The sequence below is a fragment of the Urocitellus parryii genome, chromosome 9 (assembly GCF_045843805.1).
Source record: "Urocitellus parryii isolate mUroPar1 chromosome 9, mUroPar1.hap1, whole genome shotgun sequence".
NCBI classification, from domain to species: Eukaryota; Metazoa; Chordata; class Mammalia; order Rodentia; family Sciuridae; genus Urocitellus; species Urocitellus parryii.
In genome coordinates this window covers 28,213,933-28,235,469 of record NC_135539.1, presented here as the reverse complement: position 1 = coordinate 28,235,469, position 21,537 = coordinate 28,213,933, and the positions used below count along the sequence as shown (strand labels likewise).

At 49.9% G+C, this 21,537-nt stretch overlaps 1 protein-coding gene across 7 annotated transcripts in view; it reads right to left on the bottom strand.

The window, feature by feature from the left end:
- Dtx2 (deltex E3 ubiquitin ligase 2) overlaps positions 1-21,306 on the bottom strand; it is a 33,194-nt gene extending 11,888 nt beyond the window's left edge. For 3 of the 7 annotated variants that reach the window (XM_026396954.2, XM_026396959.2, XM_026396961.2), the window contains exons 1-4: positions 21,218-21,306; positions 9,372-9,727; positions 6,590-7,226; positions 681-781 (exon numbers count right to left, since the gene is read on the bottom strand). In XM_026396954.2, coding sequence (XP_026252739.1) covers positions 681-781; positions 6,590-7,226; positions 9,372-9,639 — 1,006 coding nt within the window. In that variant the 5' untranslated portion in view covers positions 9,640-9,727; positions 21,218-21,306. Of the gene's footprint in view, positions 1-680; positions 782-6,589; positions 7,227-9,371; positions 9,728-12,458; positions 12,562-13,689; positions 13,760-20,018; positions 20,183-21,217 lie in introns of all 7 variants that reach the window. The other 4 variants (XM_077802361.1, XM_077802360.1, XM_026396957.2 and 1 more) reach the window with 4 other exon arrangements.
- Positions 21,307-21,537: the final 231 nt, after the last annotated feature.

The window sequence follows — 21,537 nt, the reverse complement described above, 5'->3', positions numbered from 1 at the left end:
CATCTCACAGTTCCCTCAAGTTACGAGTGCCCTCAGAGGCGCCTCAAGACCTGGAAGAAGACTTTTATTATTTTTGTGGTGCTGGGGAGAAGTTGCTGAAGCTAGCTTTGGATTTGTTGTCCTCCTGCCTCAGCCTCCCAAGTAGTTGGGATTACAGGCAGGTGCCACCAGGCCTGACTGTAAAAGGACTTTATATAAGTAAGCATCAAGACATATAGGGCTGGGGGTATAGCTCAGCTGGTAGAGTGCGTGTCTGGCATACGCAAGGCCCTGTGTCCAATTCCCAGCACCACCAAAACAAAAAAAAAGATACATAGACAACAAATGATCCACATGGAACCAGGAGACAAGATGTAGCTACAACCAGGTGGCTTCTGAGCCCCGGAGAGCCCCTGCCTTGAGCACTTCAGGGCAGAAAGGTGGCTCTAACTCTCATTCAATTCAAAAATTAAAAAGGATGAGAAAGGTCCACACCAATGCACCACATCAGGTCCCACCGCCCCAGAACGCTCAGGGGCGGGCACCCAAGCTCATGCCCTGGGGTACACCAATCCGAAAGAGGCAGCAATCCCCCAAGGAGCCCCTTTAGATACACCTGAGAGCCCAGAAGGTGACAAGCCCCCCCCCACCTCATCCTTCCCACCAAGCCCTGCGGGGCACAGCCTGTTCAGGGCACCTACCTGCCAGTGCTTGCTGGACCCTGCTGGGCTTTGGCATCTGCAATGGCACAGTGGCGGGGATGCTCCCAGGGCTGCTGGAGGGACCGCTGGGAAGGGAGGCACTTGGGGAGGAGAGAAGAGAACAAAGCTGAGTACAGGGCACTACCTCCCTGGAAAAGAGGGGAGGGAACCGCACTGAGTCGAGGCACCTTCCTGCTTCCCCAGCTGCCTCTGAGGGAAGGAGCCCCTGGGTTCTTTTTTGAACAGTTCAAAGACCATAAAGATGACCCTAAAAGAGGAGCTCGCAACATTCTGAGCTCACTAGCTTCATTACAGTGAAGATCTCAGGGAGCCCGGCAGAGATCACGGTGGAGACCACGTTAGTTAGTGATCCAGGACATCACCACCAGTAACAATCAGTATCTTGCAGGCCACAATAAGATGCTCCCAAAGGGACTTATCATCGTTATTGTGGGATTCCTGCTAAAAAATGCATGTCTTAGTCCAATCGTGGAAAAAGGTCAGACAAACCCAAATCAAGAAATGTTTGATCAAGCACCTTGTTAAAGTGGTGAGCTTTGGGGCTGGGGATGTGGCTCAAGCGGTAGCGCGCTTGCCTGGCATGCGTGTGGCCCCGGGGTCGATCCTCAGCACCACATACAAACAAAGATGTTGTGTCCACCGAAAACCAAGAAATAAATATTTTTTTAAAAATCCTCTCTCTCTCTCTCTCTCTTCTCTCTAAAAAAAAAAAAATGTGGCTTATATACACAATGGAATATTACTCAGCAATGTAAGAGAATAAAATTATTTAAAAAAATAAAAATAAAGTGGTAAGCTTTGAAAGACTGACTGGGATTGGTTCCACCTGGAGAGAGGAGAATGGCAATGGCTGGTAAAGCAGGGTCCTGGGACAGAAAGAGGGCAGGAGCAGAAAATAGTGAGTCCAACAGGGTTATCTCCTGGTTCTGAGGACAACATGGTTGAGAGATGTTCAAATGAGACGCTCGGAGTCCGGGTGCAGCTCAGGGGTGTAGCACTCGCCTGGCCGTGGAGGCCCTGGGTTCCATCCCAAGACCACCACACAAAACACCACTGCTGCCCAGAGAGCCTGATCAAGCAGTTCAAGGGTGGGACACCCACCCCCAGAATACAGACAGGACATCTGTGGTAGTAAACACTGAACCCAGAACCTTGTGTGTGCTAGGCAAGTATCTACCACTGACTTATATCTGCAGTGTTTAATTTTTTTTGAGACAGGATCTTCCTAATTTGCCCAGACTGGCCTCAAACATGCCATCCTCATGCCTCAGCCTTCTGAGTAGCTAGGATGACAGGCTTGCCCCACTGTGCCCATGAGATGGCATCGGGTGAGAGAGCTATGGAAACTATACTATTTTTGTAACTTTTCTATAAATCTAAAATTCATACCAAAAAGGTTTTTGGGATTTGCTTTTTTTTTTTTTTGGGGGGGGGGACACCAGGGATTGAACTCCAGGGCACTCAACCACTGTGCCACATCCCCAGCTCTCACTGAGTAGCTTAGCGCCTTGAACTCAATCCTCCTGCCTCAGCCTCCCCAGCCGCTGGGATTACAGGTATGCACTTTTTTTTTTTTTTTTTTTTTTTAATTTAAGGGATCTTAGGCTGGGGTTATAACTCAGGGGCATAGCAAATGCCTAGAGCATGCAAGGCCCTGGGTTCTATTCCTAGCACTGCAAAAAAATAATTTTTTAAAATGAAGATTCTGCTTCCCAGAGTGACCATGTTCAAACTCATTCATTTGGTTGTAAATCCTCAACTGTTTAAAATGGTAACAATACACACCATTAGTTTGAGGCCAGCTCTCCACTGAGAACAACTGGGGAAGGAACTCTTGCCAGCTCCTCCTCCCTCCAGCCTGGGAGGTCCCATCCATCCCTGCCTGTTAGAGGTGATGAAATATCAAGATTACAAAACCCTCCCACCACATGGTCCCCACACGGGAGCTCCCCAGGACAGCCTGGGTTCTGTAGGCTGGGCAGGCCAGGGCTCCCGCATTCACCTGAGCTAAGATGGAGATTGTGTATTTCTTGCTGTCCTCCCCACAAGATGCCCTGCATGGCTGGGCTACACAAGGCCCAGCCTCCTGCCTCCCTCACTACTCTAAGCCCAAAGGCAGGAGTAGAAAATGGACCAGGGTGTTCTGATCATGCAAAAAAGACTGGGAGCTGGCCACCTGGGCTGAGGTCTTATAAGCAAGCCAAGCTCCTTCCTGAGATGCTTCAACTGTCTTCTCTCTTAGAGGAAGGTGATCACCTAATGACTCTGAGGCTCCTAAGTGAAGGCGCTGAGACTCCTGCTCATTTCCCAGGCCAGTTCTCCAGGGAGCAAAGAGCTGTGGCCTCAGCTAAGAGGCCAGAAAAACCCAAGCTTGACTCTGCAACTTCAAATGATTCAGAACACAGTGGGCTGGAGGGGCCAAGCTCAAATATCCTCCAGAAATGGCTGCTCCCCTTATGGAAAGATCCCAGGAAGTGGAGCCCTCCCTCCCAGGGAAAGGTGCACATCTGGGCAGAAAGTCTGCTTTTTTTGGTTCTATCACCAAGGCCTAGAGCAGAGACCCTACAGTGAGGCTTCCAGCGACTTGAGACCAGGGAGCCAGGTTCTGTAGAAAATTCTCTAATTGTCTTTATCTAGCCCCTCCTCCACACAAGTTCCTGCTGTGTTCAGGAAGTCGCAGGAGGAGGACAGACTGGAGCACAGGAGGAGGACAGACTAGAGTGCATTCACCTGTCTGCCATCCTGAGATGGCTCAGGGGCAGAATGAGGGGGCTGAAGGGAAGGACATCCAAAGCTTCTTCCACCCCCACCCCACCTTCAACTGGCAGCCAGTGCCAACCTGGCACACAGAAGGCACCTATCACACAAAGAGCCCAGAATGTGAGGCCTGAAACACTACTCTCAGCACCTCCATCTGTGTGAGCTGTGCACCCTGGGCATGCAAGACCCCCCTGAGCTCCAGTTTCCCTGCAGCTAATTCCAAGCCCTCCACAATCTAAGCCCTACACAAACACCCGGCTCCCCAGGTCTCCATGGAGTAGAGAGAACAAAAGGCAGGCCCTCAGTAAACCCTGCAAAGCAACAAGATCAGAACAAAAGGGAACAAATTGGCCAGCCCAACTCCTGAATCCGGAGAGGAAAACCACCATGGAAAAGAACCAGCACTTATCCAAAGGCCCAAGGCAAACTACAAAGCAAGGCTCTCGCTACACCCATGACTCCAATACCACAGGCCTAAGGATAGCCACAGCCAGAATGCCCTGCCAGCACGCAGAGGGGGGAGTCGTCTCCCAGGCCAGGGGACAGCGGCGGCGGCAGCAGCAAGAACAGCAGATGCAAGCAAACCAGGAGCGCCACGTGGTGAGGGAGGGCAGCGCCCACGGGCTAACCCATCACCAGGCTCCACGGCCAATCACACTGTGTGTGTGGAGCAACCTTCAATCCTGCAGCTCAGAAGGCTGAGGCAGAGGGATTGAGAGCTAAAAGCCAACCTTTAGCACTTAACAAGGCCCTAAAGCAATTTAGCCCTTTTCTCTAAATATTTTTTAAAGGGGTGGGGCTGGGGATGTAGCTCAGTAATTAGGTACCCCTGGGTTCAAACCCCAGTACCAAAAAAAGTAAGTGCTGATCATGATCACCACCCAATCATCAAAATGCCAAGCAAGTTGGCAAGTTGTCACTCTCTCACACAGAAGATAGGAGTGTGCGTGACACACGTTGCAGTTTCACCCTCCCTCATCACAAGTTTTGGTGCTTAAAGGGATAAACTTCAGCTACCAGGAAATGTACTTAAACCCAGCAGCTCAGTTACAAATGCCCAGCCTCCCACATATTACTGCACATTCCTGGGGGCAAGAGAAGAATCACACAGCCGGTTTCACTCAGATTGAGCAAGAAGCAATGGAGGACCACATACATGGGGCTGAGGGTGCGGTGGTGGCAGAGCGCTTGCCGGCATGCTCAGGGTCTGGGTGTGCTCCCCAGCGCAGCAGGAAAAAAAAGCAGCCCAGACATTCCAAAAACAGACATGGGCTCCCCAACAGCCTGCATTGCCACTCGCTCAGAAGGCAGCCCAGGTGCTACCGACTCTTGGACTCCCCCCAGCCCTCGCTGTGGTCTGGACTTGCACTGCCTGTCCTCCCACCTCTTCCCTCCACATGCCAAGTAACTTTCACCCAGTGCTGTTGACATTCACTTGGCTTTGAGAACTCTACCACAGCCCCAGGAGGACACGGTGCCAAGGATTGCTCCGTTCTCCCGGCCTGCTGGGGTAAAAGATCAGATTTTTAATCAAGCCCCTGAAACTGAGGAAGGTCACATTACAAACTAGGCCCAGGACAAGCCTTGTTTTCCAAAGCCTGGAGAGGCGCACACAGTGCAGTCACACCCTCCCAGCCCCAGCCATGGAGGAAGAGGGACGCACACCCATCCCGGGAGGCAGGCGCTCTGAAGCGTCTCCACCCAAGCGGCAGGTTGGCCTGGTTCCTCCTGGCTTTGGTGCAGGGCAAGCTGTGACATGTGAGGTCCGCCCAGCACCAGAGGGAAACACTATGGGCCCAGCTACCTCCTCCTTGTCACTTGTCTAGCCAGCACTAATAGGGCCAAGAGGGTCTGAGGCCCTCAGGTGAGGAGCAAAAACCACAACAAATATTAGGGGGAGACTAATGAGAGCTTTGTACCATGAGAAGGAAACAAATCACCTGACTAAATCCCAGAATCCCAGCTCTAATGCTATTTACAAATTTGCCTCAAAGTAATTTGTAAGAATTTAAGAAGCCCCAGGAGGTGCCTGGTTTAGCATAATCCCATCTACTCAGGAGGCTGAGACAGGAGGATCACAAATTGGAGGCCAGCCTGGGCCTCCAAGACCCTTTCTCAAAATAAAAAAGAATTAGGGCTATAGCTTAGTAACAGAACACACTTTGGTTTAATTCCCAGTATCACAAAATTAAATACAATTTGAAAATATAAATGCTATCAGATGCAGTGGCACATGCCTGTAATTTCAGTGACTTTGGAAGTTGAGACAGGAGGATCACCAAGCTCCTGGCTAGCCTCAGCAACTTAGCAAGGCCCTAAGGACTTAAGAGAGACTGTTGCAAAATAAAACATTAAAAAAGGAGCTGGGGGGCTGGGATTGTGGCTCAGCAGTAGAGCGCTCGCTTAGCATGAGCAGGGCCCTGTGTTCGATCCTCAGCACCACATAAAAATTAATGGATGGAATAAAGGTATTGTGTCCAACTATAACTTAAAATATATATATATTTTTTTTTTTTAAAAAAGGGAGCTGGGGATGTGGCTCAGTGGTTAAGTGACTGCGGGTTCAATCTCTGGTACCAAAAAAAAAAAAAAAAGATACTCTGGGCTGGACTGCACCAATCTGGTAGCTGTATCACTAGTGCCACCAGGGGCCACAGAGCCACATACTTCAACATTCTCCTCCTTACCCTGAGCTCCTGGCTCTCCTGCAACCTAGACTGTGGGCTTAGGGATCAGAGGTATACCTTCTCTCTCTACATCTTTGGTGCCTGGCACTGAGAATCAGTTCATCCCTAGTTACCAAAAATGTGCCGGGTACGGACAGCACTAGCCATGGGGACAAGCGCAGGTCAAAGGTCTAGAACTCAGTTTCACAGAGCCCTTTATCCTGAGGAAATGGAAGAACTGCTGATTTTAACCCATGTGGCAGCTAATGAGACTCAAGAATCAAAGGTCAGGTAGCTCCATGGGATGCCAGGCTATGGAGGACCATGGTACCTCAGCAACCCCGTGACACAGCAAAGACAAAACAACAGGGACAACCAAGGGGGTAGGCACCCGGCCACATCTTCCCATCTGCCGACAAGACCTGAAGGGAGGACAGAAAGACCAGCGGTAACATGAGATACCTGGCTCCACCTGAAGTGGACGGTCCTGGGGGCAGGAGCTGCGGTCCCAGATGGGAGAGGCTGGAGCGGAAGAAGGGCTGGCTCCCCAGGGCGGGAGGTGCCCCACCCCAGGGGTTGGTCGTGTTCAGCCTGGGTGCAGACCTGGCCCCAGAGAGCGAGGGTTTGTTGTACGGGGCAAAGGCCTGGTGGGCCCCAAAGACAATAGCGGTCCTATGGGAGCCCTGGGGCACAGGGTACGCAGGGAGGTTAGTCATGGAGTGGCGGTAGCGGCCTGACACAGGGCCAGTTCCGCTGCCGTGGAGGCACTGATGGCAAGAGCAGGCGACTCCGGTGTGGCCCGGTGGGGCAATGACAGTAGTCACTGGGTAAGGCGGCCCTGCCTGGCGCCGCACGCTCCGGCAAAAGCTGGACGTCTTGTTGGTTTGCGTGTGGGTGGCATAGTTGACAGTGTAGTTGTAGCCCAGGGGAGCCAAGTCCACAAGCTGGTTGCCCCTGGCCACCTGCTGCTCCAGATAGTCGCAGACGCTGGCTTCATAGGCGGTCCAGGAGCCGTCGTCACTCAGCCACTCCCAGGTGATGCCCCGGCCTGGGGCTGAGTGCTGGGGGAACAGGTGCCTGCGCACAGCCCGCATGGTGCCTGTTTAAGAGGAGCAGGACCCATGAACCCAGAGCGGATAGTCACCCCCAAACCCGGGGAATCACTTTTTTTTGGGGGGAGCTGGGGACAAACCTAGGGTCAAATGCATGCTAAGCATGTGCTATCCCACTAGATACACCCCCACAGCCAAACAAAGTGCAGGTACCTAAGGATTGGTGTTGGCTATTCTTTTTTTTCCCCTATGATTGAAGACTGAACCCAACAGTGTAAAGCTGCATCCCAACCCTTTCTATTCTGAGATAGCCTCAGCTAAGATGCTGAGGCTGGTCTCAAACTTGCCATCAATTCTCCTGTTTCGGCCTCCAAAACCACTGTGATTATAGGCATGTGCCACCCCTGAGCTGTGCTGACTATTCTTTTATGGGTTTGTGTAAAAGCTCTCTAGGCAAAGAAACTGGGGCCCAAAGGATCAAGTGACAGAGGGAGGGAGATTCACATTCCTTGGCAAAGAGGTAATGCTAGATGTTTGGGTCAAATAATATGGCTCAGATTTGATAAGGCTTTTTGGAATGAATAATAATTTTTGGTGCTGGGGACTGAACCCAGAGCCTTAAGCATGCTAAGCATGTGCTGTACCACTGAGTTACATCCCCAACCCTCAAAAAAAATATTTTTTTTTTGGTACAGGGCTTAAATCCAGGGTGCTTAACCACTGAGTCACATCTCCAGCCTGTTTTTAGTTTTTTATTTTGAGACAGGGTCTTGCTGAGTTGCTTAGGGCCTCACAAATTTGCTGAGGCTGGCTTTGAACTTGCAATCCTCCTGCCTCAGCCTCCAGAGTTGCTGGGATTATAGACATGTACCACAGGGCCAAGTAGTAATTCCCTTCTGATAATTCAGTCTCCTGACCTTAGCCTTTGCCTGGATCCCAGCTTTGGGGAAGTGAGGATACCCTTAGCCCCCAAACCACATGTGACTCTACTGTCTAAGCATGGCTCCCCCTTTCAGAATAAAGTTCAAAGTCCTTCCAGGGAATGGTAAGATCCTCCTGCTCTATAGGTTGGTGTGTCTGTCCCAGTGACCTGACTGGCCGAGCTGAAACTTCAAAGTGGCCTCAGCCAGTACCTAACAGTTCGCAGCCTGGTGAGCACACATAGTTGTCTACTGCCATCCACCATGTGTCATCAGTCCTCTCTTTCTCAAATTTTGTGTTCAGCCTGGGTGCAGACCTGGCCCCAGAGAGCGAGGGTTTATTGTACGGGGCAAAGGCCTGGTGGGCCCCAAAGAACAAATTTTGTTCTCCTGGGCACACCATGAAGCTAGGTACTGTCATCCGCACCCACCTGCCCTGTGCTCTGTTAGGATGCTGAACAGGGTCCCTGGTTTCTACCCACTGGATGAAGCAATCCCTGCCCACCCAATCATGAAAACCAAAAGTCTCTAAACTCTGTCAAATGTCCCCGAGAACAAAAATTACCCCAATCAAGAACCACCAGATTAAAGGGAGAGGGACAGCTCCAAAGGAAGCTGATGGCCCCATTTTCAGTAATACTAATCCAAACACATCACAGATTTAAAAATACAAAAGTAGATGGGCTCGGTGGCACACACTGCAACTCTAGCAACTCAGGAGGCTGAGGCAGAGGAGGATCCCAAATTCAGAGCCAACCTTAGCAACTTATGAGGCCCTGAGCAATTTAGCAAGACCCTGTCTCAAATAAAAATAAGTAGGGCTGGGGACATGTGGCTCAGTGGTAAAGTGTCCCTGGAGTCAATTCCCAGAACAAACAAAATAAGAGGAGCAAACACAAATGCCCAGGAGCAAAGTACCCTGCCCAGGTCCAGTCACTGAGCAGAGGAGCAAGCGCACCTCCAGGCCCTCACAGCACCACACAGAGCGCCTCCCTGCGGCCAGCGGGGACCTCAGAGCCCTGAAGGCCAGGGCAGACATTCCTGGTTTGGGAGACAGGGGGAAAGGGTGAGCCGCAACTGGCCAACGTGCTCCTACAGCACATGTCCTCTATGAGTCACCTGGGGGAAGCCGTTCTCCCGCACAGCCCCTAAACCCCAGTAGTGTTGATTCAGGAGTAGGATTAAGCTCTGCGAGTCACATCCACAACCCCCACAGCACAGCACCTGGCCCCAAAGAGGCATTCAGATGTGTACCAGAGACAGAAGTCTTACCAGTGTCCTGGCGGAACTGGGTCCAACTGGGGAGGTCGATAATATAAGGGGCCAGTGAGGGGTCAGCCTGGCCTAAAGGGATGCTGTGGGCCAGGCTTCCCAGCCCGAACCGCTGGCCCTTCTGCTGGACAAACTGTTGTTCGATGTAGCTACAGACGGTGGCACTGTAGGGGTGCCAGGTCCCCAGCCCATCCTGCCATTCCCACACAGCCACTGCCACAGGGCTGGTGTACACCTGTGCCAGGGAAGGGCTTGGGGCCATGGCCATCTTCCCCAGGACTCCCTCTGCTTCCCCGATGCCTTCAGACCACTCTGGGCTGCAGTCTCAGGTTCATTGCCCGGCGCCTCCAGCAGACCTGGGAACAGGACAGTCACAGCAGTTAGTTACTCATGCACATCTGAGGCTGGCACTGAGGATCAGGCCTTCTCCCTGGGGGCATGTGAATAAGCAAGTACATGATGGGTCTCTGTTCTGTCAGCCAGGATGAATTCCTAGTTGTTTCTGTAGCCTACTTCCCTATAGGAAGATGTAATTTGGGTTGCTAATCATTAGCCCAGCTTGTTACCAATGACTTTCCTCTGACCCAAATCCTCAGTTGATCCTTTCACTGTCTATATTTTTGAGTCCCTGCAAATCCTTGTGGTTAAGCCCATGATGCGTGAGGCATCCAGAGCTCCCGGTGCAGGGAGTACAAGTGAACACCCACTATTAATATAGATGAGGAAGCTCTGTCTCAGGAAGAACCAGGGGCCCAGGACCCCCAGGGACAGGGGCAGACCTGAGGCTGAAGCTCAGGTCTGGCTCCTCCAGGTCTCCAGATGCCCCCAGCATCACTGACCATAAGGGACACCCCAGAAAAACATCAAAATACCTTTTCCAGCCTTCCCACACCCAACTCCCTATACCTGGGCCTTCCTGACCAATGTTCTCCCAGGACAGCTTCTCCCAGTCACCTGTCACAGACAAGAACTCTACTGACCAGGCAGCTACACACAAGCACGAAGCTGGCCCATGTCCTGCTGGCCAGCAGAGGGCTGCTGCCCATAGCAGGGGCCTCGCTATGTGCTCGGTATCCAACACACCCTAGTTTGGAATCCGGCTAAGTGGCCCTGGGCGAGGACACCAGGATGCACCTGCAGCTGTCCCAAAAAAGGTCTTCCAGCACACCATATCATGATGGCCCCTGAGCACTGGTACAAAAACAGAGTCCAACACTTAGTGACAATACCAAAAGAAGGGGCTGGAGTTGTGGCTCAGTGGCAGAGCGCTTGCCTACCAAGTGTGAGGCATTGGGTTCCATCCTCAGCACCACATAAAAGTAAATAAAGAAAATAAAGGTATTGTGTCCATCTACAACTAAAAAAAATTAAAAATAAATTTTTAAAAAATACAAAGAAACCCCCCCCAAAACAAAATTACTTGTCTCTGTTAATCCCTAGGCTGACAGGATGGCACTTTTTTTTTTGGTATCGTGGACTGAAACCAAGGGCACTTTACCGCTGAGCTGCGACACCAGACCTTTTTTTTTTTTTTTTTTTTTTTAATTTGAGACAGGGTTTTGCTAAGTTAACCCAGGCTGTCCTCAAACTTGTAAGCCTCCTGCCTCACACCTCCAGAGTTGCTGGGATTCTAGGCGTGTGCCACCATGCCTGGTGACAAGGCAGCATTGGTCCCACTTTAGGAGATGAAATCAGGGGACTTGATTCAAGGTCACACATGTACTACTAAGTGGCTATGCAGAGCAAACCCAGATTGAAGGCCATTTCATTAGAGAGGAAGACTCAGGAGGATCAGCCTTGAGCTCCAGATCGGAAAGGGAAGGAAGGGAGAGGCAGTCAGAGCACACCCATACTGGACCCTACTCAGGACTCTATGCTGATAGGGTCCAGCTCACAATCTGCTGATTCCCACAACCACCTCCTTAAGTACAAATGACAAATCCCATCCCCATTTTGTAAGTACAGAAACAGAGACCCAGGTGGTTGCAAAAACTTGCTCACAGGCTAGAGACGGGGGGCTGGCTGCCTGGGCTTCTGCTGCTGACTCCAGAATGCACTATACTCAGGGCTTCAACAAGAAGGCCAAGTCTACTGCCTAACAGCAAGTAAGGTCTAGAGTAGCCTGGGAAAAGGATGAGGTATGGGCTGCCGCAGGCCCACTATGTCATTTCACCAAAGGCACCTGGGTTCACAGGGGATTCAGATAGACCAGCAGCATAAATCTGCACAGAGCATTAGGCACACAGCAGACGCCCACAAGTCCCAGCCTCCCTCCCTTCCCCTCTAAAACCCACCCACCCCCCAAAGTGTGGCTGAAGGTTGGCAGCAAAGGGCTGCCACAAGACAGAGGTGCACCAGGCCTGAAAGCACTGAGCCACTTGTGGGTGCCTGGCCTCTTTTGGCAGCTGCCAAAGCCTCCAACTAAGGATTGCACCTTGGTGCCCAGGGGTTGCTGGCCTACCTCAGTGTCTGCAATTACAAGTCTCCAACCACACTGCAGCACAAATCAGAGGACTGGTTTCAGAGCCAGGTCCTCCTGAGGTGTCGCTCACCTCTCAGGCAGCCAGGGCCTCCAGAATCATCGGCCTTGGGGTGTGTTTCAGCATGCCTGCCCATCCCCAGATGAACCAACCTACAGAGCTCTGAGGAACAGCCAACAACTCTGGCTCAAGCATTCTGTCAGGGTGTAAAGCTCCCACAGACCCAGGACCCCTGGGGTCCAAGCCCTGCCAGGGTGCTGGAAACTCAAGACAGGATGACATGGCTAGCGATCTGCTTGGCAACCAGCCCTGTCCCCACTCACACCGAGCTCTCCAGTTTTGGAACTTTATGTTCAGCCACATCCAATTCTAGCAAGCCCCAGAACACTCTGGCTACTCCCCAACCCCCGCCACTGATCCCACTGGTGCCTGAGTTCAGGCTTTTACCCTCTTTCTACGGGATGCCTTGAGCAAGCCAGCCCATCTTTCCAGACTCAACCCCTGTCCTTCTGAGCCCTCCATGCACAGCCTCTCAGTGAGAAATGACTCCACCCTCCTGTGCACTTTGCTACAGAAGCCTCACTGAGGCCCCCACGACTGCACTTACTGGATTTGGTCTCCCCACTGGAGCAGGGAACTACCAGAGGGCAGAGTCTGGCCCACCCCAAGCTGGGGCTGCAGCTCCTCAAAGGTCCAGCACTGCGCGGGGTCTGAAACCAAGGACAAGGGAGGGGTAACCTTCAGTGCCAGATCCCAGCAATGAGGCACAACACAGCCCTGGTCAATGCACCCGCCCTCGGGAACAGCCGCAGCCACCTCAGTGCTGGAATTCAATAACCTAATTTGTTTCAGAGCCTAATGATGGGGGCCATTTAGGGTGTTCTTAATTGTGAAAATTATTATTATAATTAGCTGTGGAAAAAAGCTTCAATCTGGAGGCAACTTACCCCACAACATGGGAACATTCTCCCAGTACTTGAGATTCAACCCAGGGCTTCACGCATGCTAGGTTAAACCCCAGACCCAACATAGGAATTCAATCAATCAGGGAAGGTCTTCATGAGGAAATATGAATCAGTCTTGAAATGTTTATGAAAAGCTTATGAAAGTCCTAAGGACCCAAGAAAAAAGAAATGCAGAATCCGTAACTTCAGAGTACACTGAACTCTCAGGTGGGTAAGCACGCAACACACCTACCGTGTGGTGAGCAGTATGCTTAATGTTTTTCTCACCAACCCTCTCAACCCCCTCAGCCACATTCAAAGGTAGAAATTAAGCCCAGTGCTGCTATACACATCTGTAATCCTTCAGGCTGAAGGAGGAGCACAAGTTCAAGGTCGGCCTCAGCAATTTAGGGAGGCCTTAAGCAACTTAGTGAGACCCCATCTCAAAATAAAATATAAAAAAGGCTGGGGATATGATTAAGCACCCCTGGGTTCACTCCCTAATACCAAAATAAATAAATAAAAATAAAGAGGGTTGATGTAGCTCAGTGTTAGCTGCATCCCTGGTTTAATCTTCAGTACCAAAAAAAAAAAAAAAAAAAGTAGGAACTATCCCTATTTTACAGACAAGTGAACTAAAGCCCCAGGAGATTAAGTATTTACCCAAGATCAAGCACCCAGTCTATCCAACCATGAAGTCCATGATGTTCTTTCTACTTTATATAAGCTCAGTTTTAAAAAGCCTGGAGGACTGGGGATGGACTCTGGTTGCAGGCAGAGCCCAGTGGCAGAGCACTTTACTAGCATGCGTAAGATCCGGGTTCCTTTCCTAGAACTGCATTAAAAAGAAAGCATATGGGGCTGGGGATGTGGCTCAAGCGGTAGCGCGCTCACCTGGCATGCGTGCGACCCGGGTTCGATCCTCAGCACCACATACCAACAAAGATGTTGTGTCCGCCGAGAACTAAAAAAAAATAAATGTTGGAAATTCTCTCTCTCTCCTCTCTCACTCTCTCTTTAAAAAAAAAAAAAAAAGAAAGCATAGAGGGCTGGGGTTGTGGCTCAGTGGTAGAGTGCTTGCCTAGCACACACGGGGCCTTGGGTTCGATCCTCAGCACCACATAAAAATGAAATAAAGATATTGTGTCCACCTACAACTAAAAAATAAATATTAAAAAAAAAAAGCAAGCATAGAGTTCCAAACACTATTGATTGGAAACTAGTACAACCAGGTGACTTGGAGACCTCTTCCCACCTGATTCCCCAGCATAGGACGAACTTTCCAACCAAATCCACCTTACCCCTCAAGCAATTTTATTTTCTTTCTTGTTCTTTTATTGGGAGGAGACGGAGGAGGCACTGGGGATTGAGCACAGGAACACCTTCCCACTGAGCTACATCCCTGGCCCTTTTTCTATTGAAACAGGGTCTCACTAAATTACCCAGGCTAGCCTCTAATCTGCTATCCTCCTGCCCCAGACTCCCACATAGCTGGGATTACAGGCTTGCACCACTGCCCTCAACCCATTTTCTGAGCTACCTTGGTCCTTTCGATGCTTTCCAAGAAGCAAGGGCCTAAAGCTCCACACCCCACATTAGACACCACAAGAACATTAGACACCACAAGCACGCAGAACATGACCTTCAAAGATAAGTGCCGATGGGGTCCTGTTAGGAAGCCTCTCCAAAGACATGGGAAAATCAGATTCTGAATACAAACTAATCAAAAGACACATTCTACTTTAGTAGAAATTTTGTTTAGAAAATACAAATTAAAGCTAGGCGCAGTGGCACATGCCTGTAATACCAGGAACTTGGGAGGTTGAGAAAGGAGGACTGAAAATTCAAGGCCAGCCTCAGAGATTCAGCAAGTCCTTCAGCAACTTAGCAAGACCCTACCTCAAACTAAAATATAAAAAAGCTGGGGATGTAGGGGCTGGGGATGTGGCTCAAGCGGTAGCGCGCTCGCCTGCCATGCGTGCGGCCCAGGTTCGATCCTCAGCACCACATACCAACAAAGATGTTGTGTCCGCCGAGAACTAAAAAAAAAAAAAAAATATTAAAAAAATTCTCTCTCTCTTCTCTCACTCTCTCTTTAAAAAAAAAAAAAAAAAGCTGGGGATGTAGCTCAGTGGTAGAGGGCTTGCCCAGCATGTCTGAGGTCCGGGGTTCTGTTCCCAGTACCACAAAAACAAACAACAGAACCTGTGTGGTGGCCCAAGCCTGTGATTTCAGAGACTCGGGAGGCTGAGGCAGTAGAAACATAAATTCAAAGCCAGTCTCAGCAATTTAGCAAGGTCCTGAGCAACTTAGACCCTCCCAGTCTTCCAAAAAAAAAAAAAAGAAGGGGGGGGGGCGCGCCTGGGGTTCAGTGGTTAAGTGCCTCTGGGCTCAATCCCTGGTACCAGACAGACAAATGGAAAAAGACTAGGGCTGGAGGTGTAGTTTAATAGTCAAGTGCTTGCCTTGCATGCCAACACCCCAAAGTTGATCCCCAACAATGCAAATAAAGAAAAAAATAAGGGCGGGGTTGTGGCTCAATGGTAGAGCATGTGTGAGGTACTGGGTTTGATCTTCAGCACCACATAAAAATAAACATAGAAAGATATTGTGTCCAACTAAAAAAAAAATTAATGTTTAAAAAAAAAAGAAAGGGGCTGGGGATGTGGCTCAAGCCGTAGTGCGCTCGCCTGCCATGCGCGCGGCCCTGGTTTGATCCTCAGCACCACATACAAACAAAGATGTTGTGTCCGCCGAAAACTAAAAAATAAATTTAAAATTCTCCTCTCTCTCTCTCTCTCTAAAAAAAAATAAAAAAAATAAAAGATGAACTCATGCTAATGATTTAAAAAAAATAAAAAGAAAAAAATTAGATACAACGGGAGTTTTTTTTTTTTTTCTGCATATGAACTTGCAAAATTTACTTAATTTCAGTCCTCAGTGCTGGCAACAGCCAATACTTCACACTGCTGGGAAGGACAAAACCCTTCTGAGGTGCTGTAGTTCAGGTCGGTAATAACAACCAGAAAGCCCTGGGTTCAATCCCCAGCACCACCACTAAAAAAAAAAAAAAAACCCGCTGTCAGAAATTCTACAGCATGAGGCTGAGTAGATATAGCTCAGTTGGTAGAGTGCTTGCCTAGCATGCACAAGGCCCTGGATTCAATCCCCAGTCCCACAAAAGAAAAAAAAATTCTACAGCATGAATATTCACACTTCTACATATAGAAAAGTCTCTAAAATACCAAATGCTGCCAAGTGCACCAGTACACACTTGTAATCCCAGCAGTTCCAGAGGCTGAGGCAAAAGGATCACACACAAGTTTAAGATCAGCCTCAGCAATTTAGAAAGGTCCTCAGCAACTTATCAAGACCATCTCAAAACAAAAAACAGAAAGGGCTGGGGTGCAGCTCAGTGACCCAGCACCCCTGGGTTCAATCCCCAGTACCAAAATATAGAAAAATAAAATACCAAATGCTCTGTGTCTGTGTATAGCACTAGGGGGTGAAGGCAGGGCCTCCAGCACACTAGGCAGGTTCCCTGCCACTGAGCTACTTCCCAAGCCCTTTTTCAAAAATTTTATTTTGAGATAGGATCACTAAGTTGCTGAGGCTGGACTCAAACTTGAGATCCTTCTGCCTCAGCCTCCTGAATTACTGGAACTACAGGCATGTGCCATCAAGCCTAGCTTACCAAACACATTCCGAAGACCATAACCCTTACCAAACCAAATTATTCAGTAATGACAAGCCTTGTCAACTTACCATGGCACCTTCTTGCCAAGACACATCCCCGAGTTCCAAGAAAATGTAAAATTCAAACCATCGCAGAGCCTCAAGATTACACGTGTCCTGTAAGTCCAGTAAGACGGGGTTTTGAGGGGCTTTCTTCCCCTTTTTTGGGGTGTAGTGCTGGGGATGGAACTCAGGGCCTTCTGCATGCAGGTAAGTGCTGGAACCCTAACCCTTTGGGCTGGGGCTTTGGCCTTGGAAAGTGACTGTTCAAGCCAGGCCTGAGTTTCTGTGAGAAGGCGAGAAACCAAACATCACCTGTCCCTTGCACTCTAGGTGGCCAGATCCCAAGTGAGCATTCCTCTTCTGACAGGGGCCACACTTGAGCCCTCCAGGAGCAGGTCTGAAGAGAACCTTCCAAGTGTGAATCAGAAAGCCACAGAGTACCCAGAGTTCAGGCCCCAGCATCCACAACTGCCCCCTGGGCAGCCACCTCCTCCAGAATCAAGAACCTGTGATTCCTGCTTCGCCCAGAGCAACCTGACCACCTGCAGCAAGTCGGAGGACACAGCCCTGGTTCTCAGGCCTACCAGGGCCAAATTGGGGGTGTGGCAGACACAGTGGTAGGCCTAACAGCAATGGCCCTGGTGGCAAGGCTTCCCCTCTGCCAAGCTCTGTGCTAAATACCTTCTAAATGTCCCTGCTTGGTACTGCAGTCCAGAGCAGCAGCTACCACGTGCACTTGGTAACTGAGGAAAAGGTGGCCAAAGAAAAGAAGCATTTGCCCGAGACACTAAGGGGCCAAGTAAACCCAATTGTCTCTAGGATCTTTGTCCTTCTCCATCAACACAAGGTACATTGATGTGGGACAAACTGGCCTGCACATGTGTTTTGTTTGACTTACAGTTTTGTTTTTTAATTGAGCCAGTGTTTAAGATTTGGAATATTCACTACTTTAAAAAAAAAAAAAAAAAAACAGTCGGCGCAGTGATAGATACCTGTAATTCCAGCGGTTCTGGAGGCTGAGGCAGGAGGATCATAAGTTCAAAGCCAGCCTCAACAACTTAGCAAGACCCTACACAACTTAGTGAGATCCTGCCTCAAAATAAAGAGGGGGATGTGGCCCAGTGGTTAGACATCCATGAGTTCAACCCCCTGTACCAAAACAAAAGATCACAAAAGATCGGTTGATCAACAAAAGACACTTATATAAAAAGGATAAGTAAATTACAAGATGGTTAAGATACACACAATATATACGAGGGACAGAGCTCCTATAAATCAATTTTAAAAAGCACCAAGAACCCCACAGAAATACTGGCAAAACACATGAACAAATACTTCACAGGAAACACGTACATCAGTACACCTAAGAGATGTTCAATGTCAGGGATCAGGGACCTAAGAACCAAGATCCATCCCAAAGACCGCATTTCACACCCATTTAATTAGCCAAAACAAAAAAGTCTGTCAAGGGCAAGTTTTGGTGAAAACGTGAAGCAACCACCAGCCTCTCAGCTGATGCTCAGATGGAAAACCAGGACCCATATCCAAAACACTGAACATTTACTTACCCCAGGACCAGCAAAATACCACTCCGTACATTTATGTTTTTTGTTTTTTTTTTTTAAAGAGACAGGGTCTCAGTTGCTTGGCAACTCGCCATTGCTGAAGCTGGATTCAAACTCGAGATCTTCCTGCCTCCACCTTCTGAGCCACTGGATTACAGGCGTGCACCACTGTGCCCAGCCTCCGGTTTATGTTCTTGCCAAGGCATAACACAACACTTGCATGGAAATATTCAGGGCAGGGTGCTCAAAGAACAAACCACGGAAGCAACAAAGTGCCCATCAATGATGATCAGCTGAGAGAAGGGTGATCCCTTCACACCATCAATCTTATGCAGCAGTATAAACACATGAGCCCAACAACACCAAACAGTCTGCATAAATCTTAGCAATATAACCTCACATTTTTACTTTTCTTAGAAATACACAGGTATAGCTGTGCACGGTGGTGCATGCCTGTAATTCCAGAGGCTCAGAAGGCTGAAACAGGAGGATTGTGAATTCAAAGCCAGCCTCAGCTATTTAGCTAGGCCCTAAGCTACTCAGTGAGACGTGTCTCTAATAAAATATAAAATAGGGCTGGGGATGTGGTTCAGTGATGAGGGCACCTGAGTTCAATCCCAGGTACTCTCCCCACTAAAAAAAAAAAAAAAAGAAAAGAAAAAAAGAAAAAGGCCCTAGTGAAGTTTTTGTGCTAAAATTCCTCCATGCCCCAGAGCATGTTTACTGTGTGTTGCTAAACAGAATACCTGATACTGGGTAACAAAAAAAAAAAAAAAAAAAAAAAAACTGGCTCATTAACTCTGATGGCTGGAGGGTCCAGATAAGAAGAATAACGAGAGGGCTGGGAATGTGGGAATGTGGCTCAAGCAGTAGCGCACTCGCCTGGCCCGGGTTCGATCCTCAGCACCACATACAAAGATGTTGTGTCCACCAAAAACTAAAAAATAAATATTAAAATTCTCTCTCTCTCCCCCTCTCCCTCTCTCTTAAAAAAAAATTAAATAAAAAAAAGAAGAATGGAGAAGTGTAAAGGGAAACTGAGGCACAGGAGTGCCCAAGCATGTGGGGTGGCCACTCTATCAACCTGCTCTCTGGAGAACTCGGTCACTACTAGAAGGCCCAATCCACTCCACAAAACCATTCGTCCATTCATGAAAGTGGGACCCCATGGTCTAATGACCTTCCAGAAGGCCCCACCTCTTAAAAGTTCCACCACCTCACCACCACACTGGGTTCACATGTTTCCAGCATGTGATCCTTTGGGGGACAAACCATAGCACCTGTCAGGACCCTCCTACCTTTCCAGCCTTCTCTGCCTCACCCCACTTGCTGCTCTGGCCACAGAGCCACCTAAGTTGATCCAGCCCTGCCTGGATGCCTTCAGGATTCTGCAAATGCTGCTGCCCTGCTGGGCTTTCTCCCTGCTTTCTAATTCCACTCCTCCTCCACAATCCAGCTAGGGGTCACCGTCTAGAACTTTCCTGACCTACTACTTCCTACTCCCTCTGAGAGGGGGCTCTGCCCTGTGTTCCCCTAGAGCCACACTAGCACACTGACAAAGTCTCCTTACTAACTGTGGGGTGTCTTGTCTTTCCACCCAAACAAGTTCCCAGAAGATGGAGATCTTGTCTGGCACCCAGGAGAGGTTTGTGCAACCAAAGAAATGAAAATTCCCATTCCAATACATAAATCATGACTTATGTCCTCCATCCCATACAGCGTGTCCCAAAGTCAAAAACATCCTCTAAGACTGGTTGGACAGGAGGAGTTGGCAATAAGCCACCTGAATTTATCTAGCAATCAACAATAATTCCCAGGATCTCTCTCATCCTGGTGGAACTGCACCCTCCGCAGTGCCCATCTTCTCTACTGAAAACTAGATTGCATCGGCAGCAAAGTCAAGTTCCCCCTGCCTCTCACCTGGTCTCTCCGGAGAGCTGGCACAAACTGTCCCTTCTTGATGGAGACACCAGATCTTTAGGAGGAATAACTTGTTTGAGTTCCCATCTTGATATGAAATGCAAACAACAAAAACCGGGCAAATCTGAAGGGCCTGCTGACTCAGCGACACAAATTCGAAGCACCTTTGCCAACAAGATGATGATCAGGTTTTAAATTGAGAAACAGCAGTTAGGAAAAATGAGTGCACAGATGTTGAATCGGTGTGCTGTGGCTGGGGACTGGAAATAGCCAGATTTATTCTCCAAAAGCCTGGGCAGAACAGAAGGTAGAGTCTTTCTCAGCCTACTCAACAATCAAGGGAATGGTTTAAAAAAAAAAAAAAAATTGAGCCCTTTCCCAGAAGGACCTAACAGGGCTTCTGAGGCCAGTCCACAGTTTAGGCATCCAGGAATCAATGCACCAGAGAGGGCAAAAATTTGGCCAAGACCACACAGCAAATGAACAAGGGGCCTGGTTACCCGAATAGCTTAAGCTGACCCTGATTCTGGCTACCAGAAAATCTACTTTCTAGAACTCTAAAGGAGCTAGGATGGCACGCAGAAATATTTTTAGTTCCTCCAGGGTCCACGCCTCTGTACACATCCTATTTCAATGCTGTTAGCACTTAGGGAAGTGAAGCCAGCGCGGAGGACAGCAGCTGGCCCAGAAAGACGGAGTTCCAGAAAAAGAAAGTCCTCTTCAGCTACACTAAGGACCCCTTCCAAGTGACCCAGGAGCTTGCGGAAAGGGAGAGCCCAATTGAGAAGCGAGGAGAGACGCAGAGTTTGGAGGCAAACTCCTCCCGAGTGCAGCCCCGGGCCCAGGGAGTCCTACGCCGGGACGCAGACCCCAGAAGAACGCACACCCGGGCCAGCGAGCGGTGGCAAGGTCCCCCCAGCGCCTCCAGGTCCTGTGAGACCCGAACTCCCAGGGGCTCGCCTCCCCGAGAGCCCGGTAGTCCCCTCCCCGCCCTCCGTGTCCCCAGCTCCGGGCAACTCCGTGCTCCGACTCGCGCCTCCAGGCGTCCAGTCCGCCCAGTCCCCCGGGACCCCAGGCTCCCCTCCTGCCCGGCCCAGCCGCCCTCACTCGCACGACCGCCCCCTTCCGGTCCCAGCTGGGCTCGGTGTCCCCCCCAACACACACCTTCTGCCCTCAAGACCCCTGCCCGCCCCTCTCACCGAGGCTGAGGAGGCCGAGGGGACTTCCTGAGAACACCACCGCGCTCCGGCTGCAGTCCGGCTCGGCCTGGGAAGAGATCCGTCTGCAGCTCCCGAGTCCGACCAGGAGGTAGCCGGAGTGAAACTCGGCGTCGCAGCTTCCGAGTGCCGCGCTGCGCATGCTCGCCGCTCGGGGCCTTCTGGGAATTGTAGTTCAGGGGGCGAGGCGTCCGTGGGGCGTGGCCGCTGGGAGGGGCGGGGCCGAAGTCACACCTGCCTGTGTGTATACAGTCCTTAGCTTGTTTGCTCATTGACTTCCTAATGTGTAATTAACACATTCT